Source organism: Helobdella robusta (genome assembly GCF_000326865.2).
Source record: "Helobdella robusta unplaced genomic scaffold HELROscaffold_5, whole genome shotgun sequence".
NCBI lineage: Eukaryota > Metazoa > Annelida > Clitellata > Rhynchobdellida > Glossiphoniidae > Helobdella > Helobdella robusta.
In genome coordinates, this window is record NW_008705254.1 from 6,003,602 (window position 1) to 6,014,175 (window position 10,574).

General features: G+C 35.3%; 2 protein-coding genes across 2 annotated transcripts in view; one reads left to right on the plus strand and one right to left on the minus strand.

Moving 5' to 3' along the window:
• Positions 1–2,239, plus strand: part of HELRODRAFT_189330 (hypothetical protein) — a gene marked incomplete at its 5' end in the record, with an annotated part of 3,902 nt that extends 1,663 nt beyond the window's left edge. The window contains 2 exons of the mRNA XM_009027543.1: positions 898–1,007; positions 1,433–2,239. Of these exons, the coding sequence (XP_009025791.1) occupies positions 898–1,007; positions 1,433–1,759 (437 nt within the window). The 3' untranslated portion in view covers positions 1,760–2,239. The remainder of the gene's footprint in view (positions 1–897; positions 1,008–1,432) is intronic.
• A 2,222-nt stretch (positions 2,240–4,461) lies between these two features.
• On the minus strand, positions 4,462–9,818 carry HELRODRAFT_163763 (hypothetical protein; the record flags this gene model as incomplete). The annotated part of the gene is made up of 8 exons (XM_009027544.1): positions 4,462–6,026; positions 6,254–7,083; positions 7,169–7,330; positions 7,457–7,550; positions 7,623–7,834; positions 7,996–7,997; positions 9,456–9,500; positions 9,774–9,818. 8 exons carry the CDS (start codon positions 9,816–9,818, stop codon positions 4,462–4,464), a joined length of 2,955 nt encoding a protein of 984 aa, XP_009025792.1.
• Between the last annotated feature and the right edge of the window lie 756 nt (positions 9,819–10,574).

The following is a 10,574-nucleotide window of genomic DNA, read 5'->3' on the forward strand; positions in this document are numbered from 1 at the left end:
TCATAGCTTTTTTGCAACAACAACAACATCGGATCAGATCATCATCAACATCAACAACATTATCAACAACATCATCATCCTAATCATCAGATCATCATCAACATCAACACCACCAGAAACATCAACATTATCATCATCATTTAACATTACAACCTTCGGTCATAATTGATGAGATCACCAACTTTACAGCTGCCACCTCATGAACCGTTAATAATCGCCATCTGCTTTTTATGTCGTCATCGTCGTCGTAATCATTTCATCACCATCATTATTATCGTTATCATCATCAGTATCGCAAATATTTTCGTTAACATAATAATTGCTTTACATTCAATGCAGAATCATTCAAACCAATTTTGTTCGATTTCTTTTTTGCTGCCAAGAATGAAAAGTTTTCTACTTGTTGCAAAAAACTAAAATGTGTGGATTTCAAATTTTTTATGTAAAAGTTCAATAAACAAAATTAAAATAGAAAATTTTTTACAACGGTACATCATTTGAATATGAAAATCTCATAGCAGTATTTCAAATATGTCACCTGAGTCAACAACACATTGGAAATTTTTACCCAGGATTTCTGATTATTTATAAGTATTTTCATTATATTCCTCTATTTATAACTGCTGAAGTTATGTTCGAATAAATTTTGCTGCATTCCTTAGCTACTGCAGCTTTAATTTTAATCACATACAATTATAAGTTATTTGTAACTCGAAACATAAATTAAAAAACCAACTTGAATTAAAATTCATGAAAATATTTTAATAAATGATTCTCTTTTAATTCACCACTACACACGCACACACACACAAACACACACACAAACACACACACAAACACACATACACACAAACACACACACACACAAATATATATATATACACCCAATACATACAGGAGTCTCCATCCAGATAACAGCAGACGCAAATGACTGCGAACACAGGATGAAAAAGAAGCACTGCTTCCATAGACCGTGTCCCAGTGAGACCGAAAACACGAGACCATCGGTCTGTTCATTGTTGCGTGTGTCTCATTTCAAATTTCAACCTGAAATAAATAAACAAATAGACCTGTTGTCATTGTGGGTATTTATGGGTACGTAGCCATACATACATTGGGGAGTGATGTTATTAAGTGAAATTATCATAAGAGATATGCCAGTAGTGATGTTTGGTTACAAAATTTATCAAAAACGGAAACTGTTGTGACAAAAAACAGAATTTTGCCAAACTAATTTTATGAGTATTTTTTGGAGGATTCCATTTATCTTAAGAGATAATCTGTACAAAGTTTTTATTTGGATACGTTATGATTTTGTTGAATTAGTACCAGCATTACTACTAATATCATTACTACTAATACTAATAATAATAACAATAATTACAACTAATAATATTAATAATTTAATTTAAAACAATAATTATAACAACAGAACAGGGCGAAATCGTTCGAGAATTGTAACGACGGAGTCGTGAAATCGTTCACGCTGAAGACCTCGGAATGCAGCAGTCTGAAGGAAGTTATGAACACCTTCTGCCTGCCATGCCAGATAACCAACAGAACAGTCGGTCCACCGTCTCGTAACGATACAGCGACCAAGGGGACAACCAGGAGAACCTGTTGCAAACCTGCTGCTTCAAAAGATGTGCAAATAGAAATGTTGTGCGGCAAGGAGGTGAGACTGGAACTCTTTGAGAGAGTTACGAGGTGTTCTTGTACAACTAGCCCGTCAAGCAGACACGCGTGCTCTATGGTTTAGTGTTCTGCGTGCCGCTGCTGGCTCCCTCCCTCAGTTGTCTGCATTGTTTCCGCGTGCTATTTTGGCTGCTTGATTAGTTGCTCAATTAGGTAGTTGGTTCGTTTAGTTGGGGCTTGTTATTGCGAGTGGATGTTTCAATCGATGAATGCAGAGTTTCTTCATTGGTTGGCTGGCTGTCTGGTTGGTTAGTCGATCGATTGTTCAATTGAAAGATGACAAGCAATTATTGTTGAAGGGCTTACTGTGACTCAACTTTTTTAAATGATTTTATCAATAAATATTTCATGCTGACATCATTTTTTATTTCCAATCAATTTAAACTCAACGTGCTTGCTGTTGTTATTTATAATTGGCGATAAATTTTTAAGCGGAGCATCCTTGCAGTGGTAGTGATTGATGACGATGACGACGATGAAGATGGTGACGATGGTGAAATATAATGCTGTGCAAACGTTCTTGAAAGCTTGTTGATTGTAGTTGGAAGAATTCCCTCACTTGAAATTAAAATTCAAACATGCATTGGATACAAATGTCGGAAATAAATGTTTGAAATAAATGTTGGAAAACAAAACAGCCATGTTGGTTGGCATGACTTCACTCGTCCCTCAAAGCCATGTTTTGGAACCTCTCGTCCATACCACTGAACTCAATCGACCTAATCGGTTTTATTATTTAAATTTCAGCGAGTTACGTAAGCTTGAGAAAATTTAAAAAAAATTATTTTTTATTTGATCATAAGTGGAAGTTTATTGTTGTAATATAATATCCATCCACATGCTATATTAAATTTTATAATTATATATACATTTATATCATATGTATGTGCGGTGTGTGTGTGCGGTGGATGTGTGTGATGTGTGATGTGATGTGTGTGTGTGGTAATATCGCACATGGGAGGTTTTTAAAATTACATATTTAATACAATTTACTCTCTGATTAAAATTATATTGCACACGATACGATAATTCGTAAATTATTATCTGTCCCACTGGTGACTTTCAATAAAATGATTGTAACAAGAGATGAAGCGGTTGTATCTTTTCATTCACAATCAGAAATTTTACGACGAGACTGACTGACCATATACATAGAATACTTTACAACCAGCTAACGATCGATTCTATTTCATTACATTAAATATTGATAAAAATTCACTTGTTAAAAGTAAATTTCACGTTAAAAGAGCTCAAAAAATGAACCACACGGAAGTATTAAATGTTTAATTGCTTCAGAATTGAAAATATAGATGCAATAGTCGTATAATAATAATTATAATATTTAAAATAATAACAATAGTAATAAAAATAAATTGTAGAAATATAGTGACACTGTTTTTTCTATTGGAAGCTACATCTGAAGTTGCTTACTTGCCAGCCAACAAATATTAATTGAACAGGTTTCTGTGAAAGTTTCCAAAAGTAGGAGGAAATAACATTCCATAGTGACAGTCGCAAGTTAAAGGACGAATAAATTCAAAATATTATTTACAACACATCAATAATTAGAATATATTGAATAAAAACATACACACATGCACCATTTATTCTTAAAATTGGGAAAATAAATAATACAAATAAGCGAATCGAATACATCAGACCAGGCATGGCGCGACAAAGAAATGTAATATCTTAATTACGGTCAATCAATCAATATGCTCGCTCATCCATCCACTCAGTCATTCATCCATCCATTTTCCACCCATTTTTCCATCCATCCATTCATCCATCAAACCATTCATCCATCCATCTATCCATCCATCCATCCATCCGTTCATCCGTCCATCCATCCATCCATCTATCCATCCGTCCATCCATTCATTCATCCATCAACATCTAGCATGCGACCCGAACTCGGCTAGAAGAATCTGTTAGGAGTGGCTATGGTACTGAGTACTTAGATCATTATTTCAATGTATAATCGTTCAATGTTGTTTCAGTTTTTATCAACGATGACGCCAAAATGAAAAATAAATCAACACTTTTCGAAACCATGAAATAATTTAAACATCATTAATTATTCATCAAAACATCAAAATAATTATTCAGTATGCATGTGTGTGTGTGTGTGTGTGTGGTGTGTGTGTGTGTGTGTGTGTGTGTGCGCACGCTGTACGTATGTGTGTGCCTTTTGTGTGTGTATGTGTGTATTTGTGTGGGAAAACTTCATAGCCACAAAAAATTCAAAAACTCCACATAAAAATTTATTCATCACAACTTACACACGTTACAACTTTAAATGCGTCAAACGACTGAAATTGCAGTAAAGCTTCTGTAAATTGATGGTACAAGAAAAACTGTACCAGTGTGAATGCAACACGTACAAGTAAGTCCATGAATAAGCGTAACAATGCATGTGAGACTTGTGGTAATGCATTGTGGAAAATTTAGATGATGATGATGATGGAGCCATGACACGCAAGTTTCCAACTGTTGCATGCGTTCATGTTTGCTGCTCATCCATCATAAACTAAGTGTTTATAAATTAAAACTAATTTGATTGATTGATTGATTGACTATGAAAAACATTTGGTTATTTTAAATTATTAACCTATATATATATATATATATATATATATATATATATATTCATCATCATTTCATCATCATCTTCGCCATCATCTCCATCATCATCTTCACCATACTCTCCACCATCATCTTCGCCATTCTCATCATCTTCCTGATACGGTACAGCAGTGACCACCACTACTGATCGCTGAGGAGCAGCTCCATCCAACAGGGGCAACTGGTGATGTCCATCCTTTGGTATCCGAATGACCATCCCTTCACGAAACTAACCAGGACCGAATCCAGCAGTACAGGTCCGACTGCAGGAAAGTCATTTTTGACATCAACATCATCGGTGCTGTTGTTGTTATTGTTGTTGCTGTTGTCGTTGTTGATGTTCTTGTTGTTGTCGTCGTTGTTGCTGATGTTCTTGTTGGAGTTGATGTGGTCGAGGTTGATGTTGTTGCTGTTGCCATGGAAGTTATTTCTGCAAAAGTTTTCACTGAAACTGTTGACGTTTTCTATGTTGTGGTCGATGTAATTAATGGATTTGTTGTTGCTCTTGTTGCAGTTGTTGTTTTCTTTATTGTTATCAATTTCAAAATCACTAGCAATGTTGTTGTTGTGATTGCAAGTTACAGGACTGGCAGTATCATGGTTTCGAACAGCAAAACTGTTCAACCGGATTGAGCAGTTTCTTCCAACTTTAATAACCGGTGATCGATCGGGCTTGTTGCGGTCCGACCTGCAGACGAATATTGGGTAATCGGAAATGTTGTGAAGGTAAATGACTGATTGTTGTTGTTTTGTTGTTGGTGGTGTTGTTTCTGGCGATGTTTTTGTTTTTGTCGTCGCAACATGATTTGTTGGATGTATGTTTTGTTGTTGTTGTTGCAGTTCTTTTTGATGTGCTGTAGTCTGGGCTTTACAAAAAACTGGTAAAGCCGGCGATAAAGAAGAAAATGGTATTGACAGTGATGGTGAAGCCAGTGATGGTGATGACGAAGATGGTAATGATGATGACGTTGATGATGACGAAGATGGTGATGACGATGACGTAGATGATAGTGTCGACTGTAAAAGAGAGGAAGAAAAAGAGGAAGATAGAAATGCAGCAGCGGAGGATGAATGATTTGGAGAATTAACATCCTCCAGTCGTCTTTCCAAAATGACACCCCGCCCTATTTTTGAGCGCGTTTGCAGCAAAGTTTGTTGCTGCTTGGATGAACTGAAGTCGTAGAACGTGTTGTGCTGATGTAGTGAAGATCTGTTGTTAGTAGTAGCAATGTTGTCGTGCTTCTTTGAAATTCGCCTGAGAATATATCGAAAAGGGTTTATTGCAAACATCAAGTTGTTGTTGTTATGGTTGTGGTTGTTGTTGTTGCTGCTGCTGCTGCTGCAATTTGTGGTGTGGACGTTCGTGTCGTTGTCCTTACAACCCATCAGATGTTTAACATCAAACGTTGACCAATCATTTCGAAGGCTTCGTGAATATCGTACGCAACTTTTGTATTCTCTGTACAGCAGTCGACACCACACTGACTTCAAATTGCTCCCTCCCTCTTCTTGGTGTTGGGGCTGTTGGTGCTTCAGGGGTTGAGGTTCTGGTGGAAGTTGTTGTCGACATTTTTCACACTTTGGAAGTTGTTGATTTTGATGTTGATGATATTTTTCGGTTTGTTGGTTTTTTAGAAGGAGATTTTTTAGTCCAGTTTGGTTGCTTGCGTTGTGAAATGTTGAACGCTGCTCACTCAACTCACACTCTGAAATAAAATTAAGAAGAACATTTCAACAGCCAGTCTTATGACAAAAATCAACTGAAAAAAAAGTTGAATGTACAATTCATTCAATCACTGTAAGTTATCTGATAGAACAATAAGTCAATTAACACTAAAATATAAAAATATTTCAAGAGAAATAAAAAAATGAATGTATACAAAGTGAGAGACAATATCCTTTTCAAAAATTCAAAATTTCACTTCCATCAAACCTGCCAACAGAACATTCCAGTGGCCTGGATTGATGCAGGATCTGTCTTCAGTGCAACCCTGACAGTGTGGAAGGTTTATTAATTTTATTTCATTCGCCAGGCTGGTTGTTTTAATTTCATTCCACAGGATGAATGAAAGTAAGTGGGAATCTACGCTTGGAATGATATTCCTCGAAACCATGATACACTCGTTGTTGTTGTTGTTGTTGCTGCTGCTGCTGTTGATGCTACGTTGATTGTTGTTGTTGTTAGTGTTGTGGTTGATTCTATGTTGGCTGTTGTTGTTGCTGGTGATGTTGTTATGGTTGATGCTATGTTGGCTGTTGTTGTTGTTGGTGATGTTGATGTTGCTGATGCTATGTTGGCTGCAATTGTTGTTGTTGTAGTTATTGTTGTTGTTGTTGATGCTAAGTTGGCTGTTGCTGTTGTTGATGACGCTGGAAGGATGATAATTATTCATATTTGCGTTTTTGCATAAATAGTTCTTGGATGATTTATTGTTCAATATTCTTTTCAGCAATCTCAATTGATGCGTTGGTATGCCTTTAAGGAACGCAGCAACGAATTGTTCGCATGATGTATTGATGTCATTATTACAACTAGGAAGTCTTGTGTTGTTGTGAATATCTGATTTGGTGGTTTTCATGGATGCGAGTCGTCGTACGAGGTTCTTCTTCTCCATCAGTTTGTAGGTTAGTTTCATTAAATTGCTCGCATTCATGATTGATTCGTTCGAGTAATTTTTAACAGTACTACCATTATCGGCGAGACTGATTTTGACGTTGCTAGTAAATTTGTTTTTCATAATCCTTTGATCATTGAACACGATGCTATCACCAGAGTTGGTTTCATGGATGTTGTTGCTTTTGTTCATCCTATCAAATATTGCAGGCTTGATGAAATTCAAGCACGAACAACAACACGATGTGCCATCTATTGTTTCTGAAGAGAGTGTCGTCGTATTTGACGATTTTGTCGTTATTGTTGTTAGTGGTGGTGCTTTTGTCGTTGGTGCTGTTGATGTAGTTGTTGTTGATGATGTAGTTGTTGTTTGTGATGGTGCTTTTGTCGTTGGTGCTGTTGATGTTGTTGATGATGTTGTTGTTGTTGTTTGTGGTGGTGGTGTTATATCTGCCTCTAGAGTATTTGGGTGAACATGGGTGAACGCTGGCGACAACATCGTTGATGATGAGAATGACTGACATGTCGACGCCGATGGAGACGATGATGACGACATCAACGCTTGTGACGTAATCAAGTAATTGAAATGGTCCGTCCACGTTTGCAGACAAGAGTTCTGCCGAGAGTAGCAGTTACGCAATGATCTGTGCTCCTGCAACAAGTGCCAAATCAATAGACGCCTGGTTACGTAATCCATTGTTGTGCTGCTCTTGTGATGTTGTTGGATTGTCGCTGATGTTGTTGTTATTGCTGCTGATGATGTTGTCGATGTTGATGCTATCAATGTTGATGTTAGTGTTGAAATTGTTTTGGTTTTTGTTGTTGTTGATGTTGTTGTTGCTGATGATGTTGTCGATGTTGATGTTATCAATGTTGATGTTAGTGTTGAGGTTGTTTTGGCTGTTGTTGTTGTTTTTGATGTTGTTGTTGTTGTTGCTGATGATGTTGTCGCTGTTGTGGCTGGTGTAACAGTTAATGTCAGGAGATATTTTTGTTGACTTAATTATCTTTGTTTATAATTTCGGACTAGTTGAAGTTGTTGTTGTTGCATTGTAACTGACTTCTAAGATGAAAATAAAGAAGGTTTTAACATTAAAAATTATTAAAATACTATCTGGAAAAAATTTGTAAATGGCTCAAATAACTGGAAGCACATGGCTACCAGACAAACAAACATCCTTAATAAAGATTTGCCAACACTCCATTATTTGCATTTTACATTTTTAAGAAACATTAAAAATAAATAAATAAATAAAAATTTGCGAAATATAATGATGACAAAGTGCTGTTGAAAAGAAATTGTTTACTTTTCAATTGTTTTATTTTATAATTAAAAAAACTATCCACTAAATACAAAACTAACAAACAAAATCCTCTAAATGATCCACACGAATTAATTTTAATATTAAATGATTTGTTTAAAAGAATTTTTCAAAAATTCGGAAACAAAGTAATTAAAAACTTACCAGTGTAATATAAGACAAATAAAAAGATTAAAACATTTTTTAAAACTCAATAATTCCAGCAACAAATATTAATATAACAATCCACATACTGCAAAATGTCTGTTGCGAAATGTATAAACATTCAGGAGAGCAACTTCAATCCTCGGATCACCCGTAATATCATAAATGATGTCGGCGGAACGAACATCCTCTATATATACTCATGTGGGGCTGTATACATTCATATACATATATACTTATATATAACTTCAATACATGATATGTACACATATATATGTATATATATAACAACTATATATATATACATAATATATACAACTGATATCTTCACATAAGTATGTATACTTATTCACAAATGTATATAATTGCATTTGCTATAAATTATTATTTTTAATATTCGTTCGTTTATCGTGCTATTTATATCATCATTTATTCTAAATAACGTGTCCATGTGTTGTGCGGTTCATGTACGTAAAACTGAATTATATGAATCTTTACATGTAACTGGCATATAGCTACTCTTAGTTTTTCTTCTTATTTGCTTGTGTGCTTTGCTTTATGCGATAATAAAAAATCTATTTTCATTCAATAATAGTCATAAACAAAACACTACAAATAAACATTGCGCACAGCATCCAACCGTAGTATTTCGTATTTTTATAACATAAAGTCTATTTATGTCAATATAAAAACACAAGCTTATAAATAAATAAGCATATGTTTGTGTGTGTGTAGGCGCATATACTCATTTCTTAGCGTGAAATTTTTATATGAAATATCATATTATTTTGCATAAACTTTCATACAAATGACATCAAACACACAATAACACACACACAATAACACACACACACACTTACATATATATATATATATATATATATATATATATATATATATATATATATATATATATATACCAACTCAAACTGACACAATTATAAGTTAGACTCTTCGTCACAATAGGTCTCCAAAGATCTGCGCTAGAACTCATCTGCTAATGTAAATTAATGTTACCCTCTGTGTGTTATTTGATGTGTGTGTGTCTGTCTGACTGTCTGTCTGTCTGCCTTTGGGTGTCCGTGTGTGTCTGAAAGGGTCTGAGTGTGTTTGGTTTTGTATGTGTGTCTGTGTTGGTGTGTGTGTGTATTTATTCATTTATTTGTCAGTTAACTACGATGCACAAAATATTTGTATCACAGTTTTGGTTTAAAATAAATCCAATATGTCTTGTATTTAAAAATGTTTCCTTATAAATTCAGTCAGCAGTTGGTGTGCTGCGTGAATTCAATGTGATTATATCGTAGCGATGATGAAAGTCTCTTTATCCATCTACTATTGTAGTATAATTTAATCATCCAACCGCGGTGAACCTGGAGATCGCAACCGATCAACTTCATGCAACACGTTCTCAGCATGTCTCACAGGTCTCAGCACGTCTCACAGGTCTCAGCATGTCTCACAGGTCTCAGCATGTCTCACAGGTCTCAGCATGAACTTTTAGATCAATAGGAAGTAGTATATTAAGTAATAGGTTGCAATATTTATAGGTCTACCCACCCATGTCTATTGTCTAAAAGTCCATGTCTCCCTGTCCAGTATCCTGCCCTTTTAATTGCGAATCATAAAATTGTAATTCGATTGTTGGTTAATTAAGAATGTCTTGGACTGTGGCAATTAAAAACTTCTAAACTTACTTGTCAACGCAAATGGCATTTATCATCATAGTGAATATGTCTTAATGAAAACGTTTGGCCGAGGTTGTATTATGAAAATTTCAGAAACAGTCTGCAATCAGAGGATTGAAATAATAAGTCTGTCTGTGTGGGATAATCTGGCAATGTTGGAATGTGTGGTTGTTAGTCTTGTGACACGTGATGTTAAGCTAGTCCAGACAAACTTGCACGTAACTGCAATTTTAGATGTCCATCCATGCTACTGTTCCACAGACGTTCAAATATATTCCAGCGACCTATTTTCTAAAACTCATTGCTGTATGAATGAGATAAAAGATAATTACGTATAGATGTCTGAAGATAATAACAAGCACGCACGCATGCACACGCACACACATACAAACATCACACGCACACACATACAAACATCACACAAACACCCATACACAGACTTTACAAAATAATTACCCTTAGCTTATTTATAAATATGTATCGGCG